This window comes from Hippichthys cyanospilos, chromosome 4 (assembly GCF_059441005.1).
Source record: "Hippichthys cyanospilos isolate Australia breed blue-spotted pipefish chromosome 4, RoL_Hcya_1.0, whole genome shotgun sequence".
In the NCBI taxonomy this organism is placed as follows: domain Eukaryota; kingdom Metazoa; phylum Chordata; class Actinopteri; order Syngnathiformes; family Syngnathidae; genus Hippichthys; species Hippichthys cyanospilos.
The window spans coordinates 1,613,820-1,633,329 of NC_142372.1; the positions used below are offsets into that span (position 1 = coordinate 1,613,820).

The following is a 19,510-nucleotide window of genomic DNA, read 5'->3' on the forward strand; positions in this document are numbered from 1 at the left end:
TGACCGCCGTGAGTACATAAAGTTAAGCAACCGGCGGAGGGTTGCCCTAATATGGTTCAATTTCACCGTCTGCTGATGTCTTATCAAGACAATGGAAAGTTCCAACCCGTGTCGTTGGCGAAGCGAAACCATCTAAGCTAAACGTTCAACAATCTGGTTTGTTCAAGCAGACTGTGTGTGTTGGAAGTTTTTGGGTCCTCCACAACAAAACCACCGTCTCCCGGGTGATTTATATTGAGCCTATTTTCAACTCGCTTGCTGTTCTTCACTTAGCGGCGGCGGAAAAACACCTTCCCGCTAGCGCGGATGAGGCCGGAGCAGAAAGGGCCAGGAGTGTGAGCGCGCATGTTGAAAGCATGCGAAAAGGGTCATCTGCCAAGCGCAGATGTCTCAGCGGCCGCCGGGACTGATTGGTCGGCATATGGGAGCGATTTGCATACGGTGGGAGTGTCCCGAGCCGGCGCCGGGATGAATGAGCGCTTCGCTTCGAGTCAGACGGCCGGTCGGCTTCGGACTCAGCAGAGATCTGCATGGCTCAAAATGCCTGCCTTGTTTCGCATGCTACGCCTTCTGCTATAAGTGGAAACAGGTGCAACTGGATATACTATAAATATGCTCGACAGAAAGCTCCCTGGACTTGGCGAAAGACGGGAAATATGGGTGAGCGTTTTTGGTTTTTTATCTTTAAAAAAAATCACAACTTGTTCAGCTGTTGCCAGGTGTGTGAGGGAGTTGCTAACAGCAGACTTTTTTGTTCACCGAGGGTTTCAATTTGACAACAAATATATTTGTTACTTTTCAGCTGTACTGAAGTTTAGAAAATAAAAATTGCATACCTCCTTAGACCAAAGCGGGTCCATTTCCGCCTATTATTTAGTCAAAAACGCCATTATAAAATAACGCTTTCCTGGCTTCATCGCCTCGTTAGGAAGCAATTGTAGGGACAAAATGCATTTAGATGAAATACAAAATTATTACATTTTGAAAAATATTTTTACTCATCCAATGCCAGTGATGTATTTTCATGTTTTTAAGAGGCCGGACAATTAAGTACATTAAGGACATTCACTTCCAGATACTTAAGTATTTAATCGATACAAATGATTTGACGGACCCCCCGCACTCAGGCTAGGTACATTAGTGAGCGGGTAAGAGCCGATCATTTAGTTCATTAAATAAAAAAATACATTTATAATAGATAATATGTCATAATGAAAAAATATATAATTCCTGCCTGAGTGTGAAATGCATATCATGTTTTGTGCGCTAGCATTAGCGGCTAGCCGCCAAAACACCGACGTAACGAACTCTCATTTGATTTATTTATTGATTTATCTATTTTTATACAGCATACGACAGAGTATGTGCTCATGAAGTTCCGGTGCGTTATAAACAGTTCTAGTTCTAAAACGGTCCGTTCAGTTTTTTTAATTTGTTGGTTTGTCTTAAAGTCTGACGCTAATTTTGCCTTGCAGGGATTTTTCCTCCTTCTGCTTTCCAGCGGCCCTCCTTCCTGTTTCGCTACCTTCAGTCAAGCAAAAGAAATCGTCTATAGAATAAAGGAGGGCTTACCCGTGGGGACCTTCATAGGAGCCACCGGAGTGGACTTAAATTTGGATTTTACAGTTGACCCCCCCTATTTATTCAGCGTGGCTCAAAAGAGGCTGAGTGAACAGTACGTGACCCTCAATAACGTCAGCGGAGAGTTTTTCACCTCCGCCACAGAGATCGACCGGGAGACGCTTTGTCCTCATAACCCCAACAGACATGGATGTTTCCTCTCCCTGGATGTGTTTGTGCTTCCCCAGCAATATTTCCAGCTCATCAAAGTTAAGATAATCATCGAAGACGTCAATGATAACAGACCAAAGTTCCCCGTGGATGAGATCCTTATATCCATCCCGGAAAACGCACCCGTCAACGCCCGCTACGCGGTGGAGCAGTCGGCGGTCGACCCGGATCTGGGTCTCCACGGGGTGCAGACCTACTGGCTGGTGAACGACTTTGGCGTCTTCACGCTGGACGTGGAAGAGAACGAAGGCGGGGAGCTGACGCCGTTCGTCATCGTGACGGAGTTTTTGGACCGGGAGACCCGAGACGAATACGTCACAGACATCATCGCGGAGGACGGCGGGACCCCCCCTCTACTTGGCGCGGCCACTTTGAAAATTGCCATCTCGGACGTGAATGATAATTGCCCCCGCTTCGCCCAATCGCACCTTAACGTCACTCTCCACGGGAACTCCAGCAGAGGGACGCATTTGGCCCGTCTCCATGCCTTTGACCCCGACCTTGGTGCAAACGCTCAGATCAGCTACGCTTACAGTGAGCGCGTGCCAAGGGAGACCAGAAGCTTGTTCCATTTGGACAAAACTACAGGGGTGATCAAACTAACGGGGAAAATAGACGCCGATACGGCCACCTTTTACAAACTCACCGTTCTGGCCAACGGCCCTGGTTGCATTCCCTCCGTTGCCACTGTGGCGGTCCGTTTGGTGAAAGTTCAAATGGGTCCGCCCGCCCTCATCCCGAGATACATCGCGCAGGAAAAAGACGGGGTGGTGACAATTAAGGAATCGGAGCCGGCGTTTACTCCAATTGCTTTTTTTACCGTCAAAAATATCGACGCCGGTCAAGGAGCGGACTGTCATTTAGAGGGTACGGGTCCTTTCAGGATTGGACCGTATCAGCTCGTCAAAAACGAATACCTGCTTGAAACCACCGAGCCGCTGGACTACGAGATGACGCGGGAATACCAGCTTGTCGTAGTCGTCGCGAGTGGCCGAGGGCCGGTCATCGAGACGTTCCTCAGGGTGCAGATTCTGGACGAAAACGACAACGCTCCCGTCTTCGAGCAGTCGGTGGTGGAGGTGTCCATCGATGAGAACAACCCGCCCAACGCGTACCTCGCGCAGCTCCGCGCCACGGACCGGGACAGCGGGGCCAGAGGAGAGGTCGTCTTTCTCCTCGGGGGCGACGCTCCCGGGATTTTCCTTTTGGATCGCGCGACGGGTATCCTGAGCGTGACCACGTCACTGGACCGCGAGGAAAAGGAAACGTACCGCTTCATAGCCAGAGCGGTGGACCAGGGAAGCCCGAGGAGGGAGTCGATCGCCACCGTCGCGGTGACCGTGCGAGACCGGAACGACAACAGCCCGCGCTTCATCAACAAGGATTTCACTTTTTTCGTGCCGGAGAACTTCCCGGGCTACGGCGAAATCGGGGCGCTGTCGGTGACGGACGCCGACGTCGGGGAGAACGGCTGGGTGGCGCTTTCCATCCTCAACGGGAGCGAGGTCTTCATGATCGACACGGGCCGAGGAACGCTGAGGGCCAAGGTCTCGCTGGATCGGGAGCAGCAGGGGACTTACCAGCTGTGGATCGAGGCGGTGGACGGCGGCGAACCCGCGCTCTCCTCCGCGACCATGGTGACGGTGCTGCTGCTGGACGTCAACGACAATCCGCCCGTGGTCCTCTTCCCTCAGTCCAATCAGTCCTACATGCTGGTTCTACCCGACACCCTGCCCGGAACGTCCGTCACGGAGGTTTACGCCGTGGATAACGACACGGGAATGAACGCCGTGATCGCGTACAGTATCATTAAAAGAAAAGGGGGGGAGCCCGGGTCTTTTTCCATCGACCCGGAAACGGGAAATATCACTTTGGAGAAGGAGCTCAGCAACCGCGGTCTGCATAGTCTCCTGGTAAAGGTCAGCGATCACGGTCAGCCGGAGCCTCTTTACTCAACGGTCATGGTCAACCTCTTTGTGAACGAAACGGTGAGCAACGAGAGCTACATCCAGAGTTTGCTGAGCAGAGAGGCCGACGTCCAAATAGAGGAGAGACCGTGGCAGATCGGGCAGTTGCAGGAGGGGCCCGAGCGCTACGACGCCTTCCCGTGTAAACCCGCGCTCGTGGCCCTTTCGGTGACGTGCGTCGGGCTCTTCTTCTGCCTCGTCGCGATGGCGGCTTGCGTGTGCTTGAGTAGGTCGCGGAGGCAAAAGACGAAAGCGGAAGTGGAGTTACCTTTGAAAATGAAGAAAGACTCCGCAAAGGTTCATAGCAGGAAGTTGCGGCACGTCCCGAACATTTGATGTCAGGTCACCGTGTCCGTTCGCGCCGATGTTTACGATACGCTGCGACGGGTCGGCGGGAATTTGAGCTGGCCGGTCTGAATATACCGCGCGCGTGTGAAGTAAACATTTTTGGCTTTGCGAAAACATGCCAACGCATTTGCAATTCCGTTTCAACGGACTGAAATCCGTTCCGACGTTCGCTCAAAACAAAATAATTGAAAAAAAAACTTCCAATACAGGTTGTTTTTACAGGAAAAAGATGTTAGCATTTAGCCCGCAACTATGAACTATTTTCGGACCTATGTGCAAATATGTCCCGGCCTTTTTACCAGTCCAAAATGTTTATTCCACATCCGTTCCACACGTATACGTTGTCACCGTTAAACATTTGTCATTTGTGGTTAAACATTCACTGCAAACACAACGAGCTCCAACTTGCACAAAAACAATCCCTCCAGAAAGATCATTCTTTCAGAGGTTTAAACGTAATCAATATTTATGGCAGTAGCTGTAGTTTGTGGTGTAAAAACGTATTAAAAAAATGTTTGAAATATTTGACCCTTCTCAAGGAGTCAAGTACGACAGTGCATTGCTGAGAATTACAATATTAATTTTTGATTGGTAGTGACAAAAGAGGACCGCTTAAAATGTCTAAATACACCAATTTCTGTCAAAGTGAAGCCGATGGAAAATAAAAGTTAGCAGTAGCATCCCGTAACTTTAAAATAAGAAAGATTGGACGAAATGATGTAAACATGTACATGTTGTAGTTTGTTTGTTTTAAAAATTGTATGTACATATTTCATCTTTCTAAGGCACAGCTGATTTTATCACTATTGTAAACCATTTTTTATCGTAACTGTCATGCTAAGTAATACAAAAACAATCTTTTTTGTATGAGCATGAAAAGATGTGTAAAATGTTGTTTTTTTTTTAAAAATTGCAATATTTATAACATGAATTTGGAAGAAAATGGAGGAATGTTTACCTCTTGGTAATTCTGCATCCAAATGTACGTCTCTCTCTCGAGGGAGATTTTTAGAGAATTTGAAAAAAAGTTTCGATTTGTTTCGTTCATTCTTTCACCGCCGGTGACAGCCAGAGACCGTGTTTTCCGTAACATAAGGCACGAATAAAAGCCTTAAATGTTCTCAAAAATCACCAGCGCGCCCTACAGTCCGGTGCGCTGAGTAAACCTGTAAAACTATTTTGGTAAGCGCTCCGCTTGAGCGATTTTCCAACCGTTTGGGGCTGACGCAGGGACGGAACAGGAAAAGATACGTAGACCGACAGCAATAAACCATTTCGAGAATATTCCATAATATTGTTCGTACAGTACGTAAGCTGCGCGTGACAAATCTTTCCGAGAAAATTACGTACGTTCCTTCTTTTCTTTTTTCGCCGACCGTACATTTGAACCTGCGCTTTTTAATATGAATGGGTGAAGTATATGGTGTGGAAATTATGTGGTTTTTTTTTTTATCTGTTTTTTTTGTGTGTGTGTGAAAGGGGTCCATGAGGAATTTGATCCATTCATTTCATAGCCAAGACTGACCTAAGGTGGCGGCGTCCAAACTACGGCCCCGGGGCCCTTCTGCGGACCGCCGTCCACATTCTCGCCGCCCACGGCATATATTAAAAGGACATTTTGATCTGGAATGAAAGGCTACCAAAAAAATATCCGAAAAAGGTTAATTGTAGACAGAATCAAAGTTAAAAAGGAAATGATAGACAATAAGTAAATACTTGCTTGGTGGATTAAAAAGTAAGAAAAACGTCTTTGTATTTTTCTGCAGAGAGAAAAAAGTTTGGAGACCCGTGAGCCCATTTGGATTTGTTTGTGCACATTTCGCCTCCCAACCTCCGGGCCTGTGTCTTTTGGTTTTGTTAATTCACAGTTAAACCTGTTCGAGCAGTTCTGTTCAGGTGCCATTGTTGGCAAGATGCTTTTCATATCTCTTATCATATGACGCCATATTTTACTCTTTGTTTGTTTGTGTTGTTATATAATACAAATCACCCTCTACAAATGTGCAATTCTCAATGTGTCTGTGAAATTTTACAAAGTGTTAGCGGGAGAAAAAAAAAACAGGAAATATTAAAGTATTTTATTTTATTATACGTGATGTTTCGGGTTGATATTTGTGAGTATGCTTTTGCGTAAATGGGTGTAAGCAGCAACAGGACGAAAAAAATAAAGAAAATCCTCCAATAATGTGACGAAAAAGCCAAAGGTGAAAATCCGGTTTGGCTGTCATTACCTGCAAAGGTGACGACTCGGGCGTTCACGTCCCGTCATGCGTAGAAAGCAAATAAACACCCATGGATTTCTAAGCTAGTCTAATAATATTCTGTTTGAATGCAAAGTTGGTTCAAGAAAGAAAGTTCGTTTGAGTAAGCACCCTCCCAAGCCGGGAACTCGGTGCTTGCCCTCCTCTTTTTAACCTGCGCGGGTTTGGCTTGAATAACAACAACAAAAATGCTGGGCATGCACTCACACACACACACGTATACAGTTTGATTTTGTTTTTGTTTTTTTTAATATCATAACGGGGACATCGAGTTGATATAATGCATTTCCTAGGCCCTAACCCTAAAATGAACCATCACAAGTTATTGCCTAAGTCTAACCCTTACCCTAACCCAGTGCTTCTCAAGTAGTGGGGTGCCCCAGCCCCAAGGGGGCGTGAGGTGATGTCAGTTTTTGTCATGTTAAGTGTGATTGCAGTAAATCATCATTTGTTTTGTTAGTTTCAGGCACTTTGATGCGCTCGGTTATTTTTTCGGTTTTAGACTAAGTTGGAATCCATATAAACACTGTAAAAAAAATGACAGTTGTTGAAAGTTGATTTATATTGCGTTTTTTCATTTGTTAATGTTAAAAAATACAGGTTTAGGTATACTTAAACCATTTCTAAATACAATAATCGTATTTATTGTCAGTGTGTCGGGGGGGGCGGCACGAAAACCTTTCTTTTTCCTGGGGGTGTACTCTAAAACCAGGTCTTGGCCCTCAAAAAGAGGTCTAAACTTGTGGGGTCCACCAAAATGGTCCTCGCAAAGACAGTAATACTTAGAATTTGGTCCCCATGATGCAGTAAAAATCAAAGCCAATCACACAGGTTTTTATCTATTATCCATTTCCTGGCCTCTACTTTAAGCCTCGTGCGGCATTTTTTCCAATTTCTTGGTCGTCAGGCAAAGAGAGCGTTGAAAGAAGACACCGGGGAGCTGAAATTTCATCCAGATGGTGACAACATGTCAAATTTGAAATTCACTTATCACACGAGCAGAAGTGTGCCACCCCTTGGATAAAGTCCTGGCAGAATGATGTAGAAGACAACGACCCAAAAATGGTCAAAATACCGCGCAGGGGTTAACCGTCACAACAGATTGCACGAGCCTAATCCTTACCCTAACCCCAAGCAAAACCCAATTCAAAGCTATACTCTAACAGCAGGTGTCGGCCCTCAAAAAGGGGCATGCGCTGGCGGGGTCCACCAAAATGGTCCTCACAAAGTCCCCACAAGGACAGTAAAACCCGGAATTTGGTCTCCACATGCGGTAAAAAACAGGATGGCACACACGCGCGGCGTCACAAGTTATCAAGAGCGTTGCAGCAGCAGCAGCGCACGTCATGTAAGCACGCCGCACATCAGGAGCAGCTCAGCGTAATCCTTCCTAATCACCTCTGCCCACCCTGTGCGGGCTGAGCTATGATATTGGTTTGACACAGAAATACCAAAAAAGTGCAATAACACCGAATAGGCGACAACGTGAATCGTCCGCTTGACCAACAAATTGTGCAATTGTAGACATGGGACCAGACGCCAATTGCCCCCGACGAAATGTCACGACAGATTGAATCCACCAAGAAATTGGTCAAATTTGTAATATACTGTAAAAACGTTGGCTGGTATAAATGTTCTATTTTTACTTTTTTAAACCGTTTTCAGACCCATGTCTCTGAAAATGGAAATTAAGATCTATTCTAACTGCATTTAATTCCTCTCAAAATGACATACGAGACACGGAGGAGCTCAACATTTGGCAAATGTTGAAATCCCAAATGTGTAAAACGCGGTCAAAATTTTGGCACGTTCATCTTTCGGTGGTGCACATCGCCTACTACGACCTGATTTTCAAACACTTGCGTTACAATTCGAAGCTTTTGGTTGTTTTGTTTCGGTGGGAATCCCAAAATGGATGTATGGGTCCAAAATTCATATTTTCGCCAATAACTCAAACATAATATCCGCCACGTGTGACTGCTTTTGTAAAAATTCATCACAAATATAAGAGCTGCGGTCAATGACGGGAAACGACCACCGCAGAACCCGTTTGATTCAAAAGTGATCAGTAGGAACAGCAACCGTCAGGCCGTCAACGTCAAAGCAAGGATCCCGCATCTATTAAACAAGCTTTGAAAGGTAACCTGGAACGCTCTCGCCCGACTATACGGAGTTCGCCGTTCAATATATTTTCAGCGTATTTACGTACTGTTTTGAATGTCCCGATTGAGCGTGATTCCAGAACAACGTCCACTCGCGAGCAAAATGAAAACATACGAAGATTTTTGCATCCTTATGCAAAATTTGGAACGTTTTTGGAAAGAAATTCTCTGTTCTGATGCGATAGATTCCGTTTGCGCCGTAGTTTTGACGTTACACCCAACTGTCGCTACGTAGGAAGTACCAAAATTCGAGCCTAAAATTAAGGGTGCGTCCTATACACGAGCAGCTCCTAGATTTGGTGAATTAGTTTATTTTGACACGCTCAGCCCACGTCAAAAGCAAGAGTAAATCTTGCGTTGCGCACAGGTGAGAAATTTTCATGGCGTTCTAATCTGATCCAGTCCGGATACAATCGTATACAAGCAAAGGTTTTTTTTGCAACTTGTACAGCCGGTTCCTGAGAAAGATTTCCGGCTCATACATTATACAAAGAGCTCAATAAATAGCCCGATGCCCCCCCCCCCCTCCCTCGGTACGCTCTATCGGTCCATCTGTCTCACCGCCAATGCCCGTCTGAAATGACATTAAATTGTTAATGGTGCGGACGGACAGTAATTACTGTACTGTATTATCCCCCCGAACACCATCCAATTTTCGGATTGGCTCGATTGTAATTCGGCTGGCAAAATAGTCCAACAAATAAAAGCGCCACGAAAAGGCCCGGGTTTGGTTACGCCGTGGTCCCCGTTTGTCGGTATGAACAGACACACACGTACACACTTCCTTTTCAAACACGTACTAAACGCTGTCTAGTGTGCTCTTGTTTTTATGACCTTGATAATCATTTCCTTTAACTTCATCTTTTATTTCAAGTTTAATGAGTTACATCCCACGCGGATGCTCAACAGATTCTTTTCGGCTTTGATTTTTTTTTTTTTTCGGAATTCTTTCTCTCTTTTTTCCCAGTGCCGATGAGTCACGAGTTTTTTATGAATGTGCTTCAATAATGTAGTACTTTTCTCTCTTTGTCATTCAAAAAATATAGTGTCATTTCCCAAATATAGGACGCACCTGCGTATAGGACGCGCCCTTAATTTTAGGGTCAAATTCTGGTATTTTCAATGTTACCGTCGTCAGTTGGCAACAATGTCAAAACTATAGCAAAACGGAATAAATCTCATCTTCCAAAACTCTCAAATTTTCTTGTGTTTATATCCGAAAGTTATATTTTTGCTGCGTGTTAAGCGTGTTTCAGATTTCCCGCATTGTGAAGGGTCAGTGAACGTCTCGCCAGTGACATTGTCTGATGGAACAATCTTCTTTGAATGGTGTCAATAAAGAAAAAAAATTTGGTTCTCAACCTTTTTTCAGCGTACCCCTTAACCATTTTTGGGTTGAAAACGCCAGGTTAAAAGGACGCACGTCTACATTTTTGAGAAAATCTTTTGCGAAATTACGGTGTATCATAAACTAAAAAAAATAGGGACCAGCTGTTTGTTTTTAAAAGTGTTTTTCTTAACATTCAAAACAATAAATAAGAAAACGTAAGTTCTCGTTTTATTTTTCGTCCCCCAAAGTCGTGGCTTGTGCACTGTAAGGGGCGCGCCGGATTTTAGGATGCACTGTCAGCTTTTGGGAAAATTGAAGGCTTTTATGGTGCGCAAAATACGGCAGTGAAAAAATATTTGAAGTGTTTACAACCACTGCGAATGCGCCAAAGAAAGAATTCAAAGGTGTTTGTAAACTTTTGAGGTCTGCCCATGTTTAGTATATGGAGATGAAGGTAAGAATAGATGCCCTTTCCGACGGAGCCTCCTGAGGAGGAATAATAGGAAAAATGCCGTTTATGGTTTGACTGCGTGGCTGAATTGTTGAATGCGGCTTGTTAATTTGAAGCACTCATGCATTTCAGGAAGCTTTTTTCCTCTGCCAAGAGGAACTAAGTCCTTGCACCGCATTTGGCAAGGAAAACGCGCAGCCCGTTTTCAGGTGGAACATCATTTCTCTCAGGTTGGTAAGCGGCCAAATTATTTGTTTGAATTAAAATGATCCATGTTTCGGTCTTTTCTTCTTTTTTTTTTTTTCAGCTAAATAGTGATGATGTTTATGGAGGACTGAAAGTGCCAAAATTAAATAAACAAACAAAATAAAATTGTCATTAATTAATTAAACATTTATTTAATAATCATGTTTCACGCCGTAAATACATGTTTAATTAACTGATTAAATATGCATTTAAATCAATCAATATTTGCTCAAATGTGTTGTGGAATAATAAATTAACAATTATATATATATATATATATATATATATATATATATATATATATATATATATATATATATATATATATATATATATATATATATATATATATATATATATATACATATAATAATTGATTAAATGAATCAAATTAAATATATACATAAATATGTATTTTTCAAGCTACTTCAATGTAATTTATATCATTTTAAAGGGAATTATATGTAAAATTTGATTACATCTCAGTGTTCATTGTCGGGGAAATAAGTATCACATAATTATAATAATATTCATCATCATCATCATCATCATCATAGGCAAGTTACTTTTTTTTTGCTTAGTTTTGTTTGTGTGATTTCAGGGCCACCGCGTAAAAAAAGACGAGGAAACAAACACATCCAAATCTCAGCTCAGTCAGCCTCACTAACTACTTTGAAATTCAGAATGAGAACGTGTTTGACAGGTTTACCCAATAAAACTCATACACACCTTCTCCATCACAAATATGTTGCAACACACACACCTTTCTTTTTAATTCGTGTTGGTATTCCTCGAATGCTTTTTCTTGTACACTGTCAATGTCTCAAGAGTTTTTTAGGACTATTTTTATACGTGATCAATCTCTTTCTGCATTACTCAGTGTTGTATTGTTTTGTCGTTTATGTGCCAATAAATAAATGCACAATACAAGAAGGCGTTTTGTATGAACAGGTGGCAATAGCGTGGTTTGGTTAGTCTCAGGTTTTCCTAACGGAGCATATGGCAGCAGGCTAGATTCACTCTCCAAATTAAAAGTGTCAGACAAAAGGATTTGTTTACCGGGCGTGACGTCCGGCAGCTATTGCGTTAGCTTCATAAATTTGATCATAACATTAAGATATGCGCACAAAGACACCCATTGTTTTAGGGGACTTGAAATTTTCAAATTTCATAACTACATCCCCTTTAAATTGTTATAATACTACGTTCAAAGGGGGCTACACTAGTCTAAAAATGGTATTTTCATACTTTAGTCTTTTTTGGCATATGAATGACCGTATTTTCTGTCTATGAGGCACACTGGATCATAAGGCGCAGTTTCAAAAAAACTCCTAAAACTCCGGACCGAAACAAAACTAAAAGTCCTGGATAAGGTTGGTTCGTATTTACCCATGCACAGGCAACACGGGTGTCATGTACATATTAGCTCTGCCATCATGGTTTTTCCTGCTGGGGCGGGGCCGTGTGTGAGCAAGGAATGCTTTGAAATGCAACGGTGAGGGAAAATGACACTTTTGGGGGTGTTTAGGGTAAGGAATCTACATTGGAAAGGATTTCTCATGATAGGGCCACTTTAAAATGACAGCAAAAGCGTTTGTACCGCACTACACCGAAACACCACGGTGAATAAAATCCTTACAGGTTGATCCTATTTCCATCCACATTTCTCTTTTATGTGTTTTGGCTAGCAGAGGCGCTTTTACACTTCTCCATATGCTTTTCTAAAAGTGCCATGACACCCATCCTCTCTGTTTACGGTAGGTTTCTTTTTTTTTTTTTTGCACTTCAATGTGCAAAGGTTAATCCTTCTGTGCTTCGTCAGACAAAGATGATTAGAGCAAATGACACACTGAAGCCTAATTTGGTGCGCGTGCACTAGATTTACTTTGCTCTTGGACGGCAGGTTTTTTTTTTTCCGTGTCTCGTAAATGTTGCAACAGTTTTAAGGATCTATGTGGATCGTGGCCCCGATCTGCTTTATAACTTCGAAATTCCTCCGTGAGGTCAGCGGGCCGGGAACAAACAACCTCTGGAGCTTGTTATGTGCATCCTGCACTGTTTGACTTTGAAGCCATTTAAGATGTTTGAAGACTTTCCAAACTCTAAAGTCTTTAAAAATGTGACCTACACAAAAACAAATGCAGTTTGTAAGCAGTGAAACTACAGGGAGCCTTCTATGGAAAAAGGAGCTGATTTGTATAAGAATGGAGAATTGACTGAATCAATAAGAAAAACGTGACTAAACCTCCAATAAAGCTGAATACTGAATATGGTTGTGAAAATATCAATAATAAAATAGACAAGTGAATCGCAACATCTAAAAACTACAATTGTGCAATTACACTTCAGAAAAATCTTCTTTAAGTTAACAGTCTTCCAATAGGTCCAAAAGTGCCGCTTCAAAAACACAAAAAAGACAGAAATTATTACGACACATGACTATGACTATGAATAATAAAAGAGCCATGTGAATAGCAACATGTCACAACCATGCATGAAATTACAGTAAAAAAGACAATCCAACAATGAAGCTGAATACTGGATGTGGTTGTGAAAATATTAATAATAATAATAGCAACAACTAACTAAAATCATGACATGATTAGTTTAACATCTATAAACACAAAAAACAACAAAAAAGCAGAAAAAATGACTAACTATCCACCCCCCCAATTCCCCAACAACGATGCTGAATTTTCAATATGGGTGTGAAAATATGATTAATAATCATAACAGACATGGGCATAGCAACAATTTACAACTACAACTATGAAATCACAATTAAAAAAAAAATAAAATCTTACTTTGGTTCCTAGCCTTCCAAAGGTGACACAAAAAATGACTATCCAAACCTCCAACAATGAAGCTGAATTCTGAACATGGTTATGAAACTATTGTTAACAATAACAACAACTACGATTGCAAATTTGCAGTGAAAAAAAACTTCCAAAAGTGTCACTTGCACACGCAAAAAAATGACAATCCAAACTCCCAACACTGAAGCTGAATATTGAACGTGAACATCTGGATTATAATAACAACCAAGCGAACAGCAACTACAATCATGAAATTACAGTTAAAAAAAAAAAATCTCTCAGTGACTATGTGTTTTTCTTGACGTTGCCCCCCCCCTCACCCACCCCCCCACTTCAAAGGCACAAAAAGGAAAGGCTGTATTAAGCGCAGATGCTTGATGCAAATTCTTCTTTTTCATGTCCGTTCTTTTCATTTGCGAACGGCGCCGCCTTCTAATGACGCCGAGCAAGCCCCACGATAAAAACAATACCCCCCCCCCCCCCAAGCTTCGCCTCGGAGCCTGCGGAAAAATCCCGGCATTCCTTTGATCAGTAAAAAGTAGGGAAGAGTTGGACGTGTCAAGCTGAAATATTACAGGCGAAGCAGATGCCCGCTTGGCCGGCTTATTTGACGGCCGGATCAAGTCGGAATGATGGCCGGCTGGCTGGCTGGCCGGCTTCCAACTCGCTCCCTCAAACATACGGGGCGAGGGCCGCCGCCGGCCCGCCAACGTGGTTCATTTGGCCCGCGCGATGATTTTGTATAGTAGAAAAAAATGAGCTGAATTTTTCCATGAATTTTTTTTTTATTAGTAGTAGTGTTATTCTATTTACTCAATCAATCCCAAAGATGTATTTTTACATTATGTTTTATTGAGTATAATTATTTCTCTGGTATAAAATTGCTATGTCTGTCTGTCCTTCAGGGTAATATACACATTCCATTGCATCCCAAAGAAGCATTTGAAGTCATTTTTCATTTACTTTTATTTATTTATTTACTTAGTCCAAGTGTGCATGAGTGATGGGGCGTGTCTTTCAGTTTGTCCTTTAGGGGCATTTTACTCATTAAATCCCAAAGACATATTTTTACGTTTTGTTTTATTTATTTATTTAATTCATTTATTTGTTATTATTTATCAAATTTATTCATTTTGTTGTTTTGTTTTGTTTTTTTTTAGTCCAAGCATGCTTGTGTGATGGGGTGTGTCCTTGTCCTTTTGAATGAAATCAAAGTGTCTTTCAGTTTGTCTTTTAGGGCAATTTACTCATTCAGTCCCAAAGACGCATTTTTGTTATGTTTAGTTTATTTAGTTATTTAGTTTATTTATTGTTATATATTTATATAAGCCAAGCGTGCATCTGTATGATAAAGCGTGGACTCGTCCTCTTAGTGTAAAATTGAAGAGACTGTCTGAAGAAAGAAAGAAAGAGAAGAAAAAGAAAGCAAGAAAATTTGTAGACAATCAAAATAAAATGAGATTTCGACCCCAGGTTTTTGACTAATTGTCTTTCTATGAATAACACGGAAAACGACGCAAAAAAGTGGCTTCATTCTATTAGCTATACGTTTGCTCTCAATTCTTCCAAAAAAGTGCAGTCAACATGTTTCTTGGGGTCATAAAGTTTACAGCGCATTCCCGTGAGCGGTTCTGGCATTCTAATATTTTGAAAAAAAAAATTGCAGGTACCGCCAGGGGTGTCCAAAGCTTGGCTGGCTTCTCTGGCAATTAAATTCCTTCTTGATGTTTTTGTGTGCAGCTTCCCTGCCAGGGACATCTTTAGCGTAAATCTTTACATCTGCTCCCTATCTCCTAATGAAAACGTTCTCAAATGTTTTGGTGCCATGTACTCCGTGTGAAATACTGTATGTTTTGAATTGCATCACTAATCCACTATTCGCATTTGTACAAAGCTTAACGGCGTAAACGCACTTAAAATTTTGCAAAGGAGACACTATAATACCGTTTAGCACTGTTGCTTCATGTTCCAATTCATTTGTTCTTTTTTCGAAAGCCCTGTTAAAATCTCACACTCCCATTCGAGCATAATTTGAGCCGTTAATAATTTATATTGCTACTTTTTGGTGTTTCTAAAGAGATGACTGTTTACCTTAAAATTTCGGATGATTGGCAGCTACGTTTTTCACACGCTTTGAACCCTGCGGCTTATAGTCCAGTGTGGCTTATATGCAGTTATTTTTTTTAGTAGCCACGAGGGGGCAATATACCAGTAAACAAAGGGAGACAGAAGAAGATGCTCTCCAAGTATTTTTTTTGCCACCAATGGACATGCTCCACCAGTAAACACAGTTAGGGATGTTACTATTGTGTTGATGCAGTATTCTAACAATTTGCATGTGTCATTGTTACGTTGGAAATATGTTTGGTGCTGCTCTTGTTTCCAAACATGCTCAGTCTGTTTTGAAGGCAAGATATTGCTGTAACCAGGCAGGTAAAAAATGTTTCAGATAACAACATTTTTACAAACTTCCACGTAGCATCTTTCTTCCTAAACGTTTATCAAGTTATAACCTACGGCTTGTAGTCCGATGCGGCCTATACATGACAAAAACGGACTTTCCGTCAAATTAGTATTATTTACAAAATACGATATATGTATTACCACACAGTAGGTCGGATATGGCATTAATGATGTAAGATTATATTTTTGTTTAAGAGATCATTGGTTTAAAAGAGGACACCTATAGCTTTGGATCCTTTCTTTTAGCATTTACAATGTTACTTGCAGCGACAAAGTATTTGAAATGTCAGTGTTTCAAATCCAATTTCTATGGAATCATAATAGCAAGAGTCTTCACTCGGGTGGACGCGTCCTCAAGCGCGGGCGGCGAGTCGCGCAACAACAAAGCCACGCTAATGACAAGAAAGCAAAAAGAAATGGCACCACCCGGACTCAATAGTTCTTTCCCGCGCGGCGTTGGGCGTCATGGAGCTCAGCAACAGCAAGGCAATAAAAGTGACTAAGGGGTGCTTTAGTTTGTTTGCTTTGCCGCGTACGGGCATACCTCGCAACGGCAAAGATCAATACCCAGCTTCTGATTCATCACTCACGTATGCTCCACACTGTCTACGCTCAAACTAACAGGCCCTGTTTGACCATTATACTGTCATGTGTTATGAGTAGCACAAGAAGTACCTGGCAACAAACGTTGGGAGGAATGGCCCGCGTTGGCCACGCTCCGACGCGCAGCGAAAACATCCATTACCACTTGACAAGCGCCCGCTACCTCGCTCGTTATGTCCTGGAGCTCTCTGCTGTGGAAACACGCAAGTTTTAAAGCCTGCGAAACTTTGTCCATATATGTTGCTGCCGCTGCGTCGGGCAGTCTTGCGGGGGTGAATGAAAGGTCGTGTTTGGTCCAGCCATACTTCAGCCTCGTGAGCAAAACGATTCTGGCTGGAAAGCTTAAAAGGTTCATCGTCAGCCCAGCGCTACTGTTTATAAACCATGTGAATTCCTGCAAATATGGTACGTGGAGTATAAGTATCAATAAGTCAAACCTCAATATGATCTGTGCTACAGCTAGGCTTACTGACCCCGACGGTGAAATTTTCCTCGAATGAACGAGTCCAGAAAAAATCCCTGTAACACCACTGATGTTAGTACTGACCAAAGATGGACTCATTTGAGCAGTTATTGGACTGATACAGGGTCCAAAAATGGGTCCAAATGATTCTGTTGTGGTTTGGCCATATCCTTAAAAGCACATTCAAACAAGCTGGGCTACCGTGTCGCAGGTACACGCAACATCAACAACAGTATGCAAATGTTTGATTTTTGTCCAAACATTGCACCTGTTACAATTTTCACTATACGAGTGAGGTTTTGCAATTCAAATAGCACTCGCCGAGACATGCCAACAAAGCGGTCGGATCATTTCAAAATATTACCCAGGTGGCTGGACTTATAAAAAATAAATCCAGAAACTTTTTTAATCAACAAACCAATATAGTTGAAGGTTTTTGGTTGCAATTTGTTTCAAAAATTAATATGTAACTATTTCTTTTAAACTCTTGATTCGTCCTGGCATGGATCTAAACAGTCTTTTAATGTACTCGAGGTATTTTTCCCGTTCTTCGGATAATGTGCAGCTTAAGGGTATTCATGGTAAGATGAACTCAAGCTGCGTCGCGAGGAAAAGAAAAAAACAGCAGCTTAGAGCGCATTCAACGTTATCCTGGCGAGGCGTTCAAATGACCGCTCACAATGCGGGAAATCTGAAACACTTTACCCACAACAAACTTACTGAAATGAAAACGAGAAATTATGAAGTTTAGGAATATGAGATTTATTCGGTTTTGCGCTACTTTTGACGTTGTCAAAGTGTCGGTGCGTCTTATAAACGGTAACGTAGAAAATACCAGAATTTGACCCCAAATTCAAGGCTGCGTCCCATACACAGGTGTCATATTTGGGAAATGGTGGTACTTTTCAGCGCATACGCTGCCAGCCGGTTCCTGCTCCACTCGATTTCTCTCTACAGAAGGGACAGAAAGCTTTGTGTTGTCGAAATGATCCGAGAAAGGACACTTTTACGGGGATCACGGGGTTCAGATATCACTGCCACAAAAGGGGGACGGAGGGTCGGGTAAAGGGAAAGATAATGCTCGTTGACTCCAAAAAGCGACATGAGAAGAGGGGAGCAGGTGGGAGGCAAGACGGCAGGGGAAAAAGGATGTTTTTGTACCTAAGCAAGCTAGTCTCCTCTCATGGGGTGCGAAGAATGTCTCTTGTGGCTGGGAAGGCTATCGTGTTGCAGAGATGATCAAAACGCAAATACAAACACTAAAAATTCCTTTGAACGCACCCGTCTTATCCAAAAGCACTGATTTTGTTTTCTAAATGCACAAAAACAATCTAACAATCTCTACTTTCAGTTTCTCATGGAGGCAAATTATTATGTGTGTGTGTGTATATGTTGATGACCAGCATTTTAGATTTTAATTCAAGTTCAAATCCTCATTTATAAATTCATTAAAGAATAAATCCTGTGAAAAAAGCCCAATGATATTGGACCCTAATTTTAAGTTTTAAAGGAAAACTAACATTCATACCTTGTGCAAAAAAAGGCTATTCATATTTCGCATTTAACTTGCTAAAATGTTAAGAGTTAGGCAGTAAATATACTAAACACATCATGTAAACAATAGATTTTCACATATTTATCTTTTAAATGACAATCAAATTGCTATGATTTGTTGCCTGAGCTCATTTCCAAACAAAATAGACTACCTTTTAAAATATACGACTGGCCTGATTGAAAATCTGTACTTGATGATCTTGCCAGGGGAATAATCAGTCCCTCAAATGCTTTCAAGAGCTTCACTTTCAGTTCCTCTTGGATAACTTTCCATATTACCACGTGTTAATTATTCATCTGCGTTCACTTGGCGCCTGAGTAGGAAAAAAAAAAAAAAAGTACATCTATTGGAGCAGTGATACAGTATAGCAGCGCAACCTCAAGTGAACCCGAGCGCATTGTCCGTTTGTCTCCTGCCGCAGGTGCGGCAGTAATCGGAACCGAGGCGGCCAATATTTTCTGACGTGTAAAACTCGTCCCTCGCACAGCGCGAGCGGCGTGCGTGCAACGCTTCCCTTTTGTAATGTGCAAAATGATATCTGTGCAGCGCAAGCGTCTCCATTACAGGGGAAGAGATTGCTTTACATGGTGGGATTTGCTTGAAAGCACAAGACAAATGAGCGTGGTACCGCTTGAGCAGTGAGACAAACAGCCACAAGCCAGTCAGCTTTCTTTTATACAGTCCGCCCCAAAAGTATTCACCGCGCTTTACTATTTCCAAACATGTGGCATCTTACAGCCTCGTACCAAACTATTAAATTGCACGGTGGTGGCAGCATCATGCTACGGGGCTGCTTTTCAGCAGCGGAAACTGCCACGTAAAGTCGGATCCACAAAATATTAAGCAAAGGGCCGTGAATACGGATGGAAATGATTTCTTAGCGTGCTGGGTTTAATCAATTAAAAATGTTTTTAAAAACCTTTTTTCCACTTTGTCATAATGGGGTATTGCGTGGAGAGTTTTTGAGCTAAGAGATCAATTGAGCACAGTGGAAAGAGGCTGGAACATGGTTAAATGCGCAGCTTCGTTTGTTCAATCGAATAAGCAACAAATG

The 19,510-nt window shown here is 42.1% G+C and overlaps 1 protein-coding gene across 1 annotated transcript; it reads left to right on the forward strand.

Moving 5' to 3' along the window:
- The first annotated feature begins 507 nt into the window (after window positions 1–507).
- pcdh20 (protocadherin 20) lies at window positions 508–6,202 on the forward strand. The gene is made up of 2 exons (XM_088414139.1): window positions 508–660; window positions 1,476–6,202. The coding sequence occupies exons 1-2, from the start codon at window positions 613–615 to the stop codon at window positions 4,092–4,094; spliced, it is 2,667 nt and encodes an 888-aa protein (XP_088270265.1). The 5' UTR covers window positions 508–612; the 3' UTR covers window positions 4,095–6,202.
- The last annotated feature ends 13,308 nt before the right edge of the window (window positions 6,203–19,510 follow it).

Coding starts and splice junctions, on each gene's coding strand:
- pcdh20 (XM_088414139.1), top strand. CDS start 613: ATGCTCGACAGAAAGCTCCCTGGACTTGGCGAAAGACGGGAAATATGG. Junction 661..1,475: donor GCGAAAGACGGGAAATATGG/GTGAGCGTTTTT, acceptor TTTGCCTTGCAG/GGATTTTTCCTCCTTCTGCT.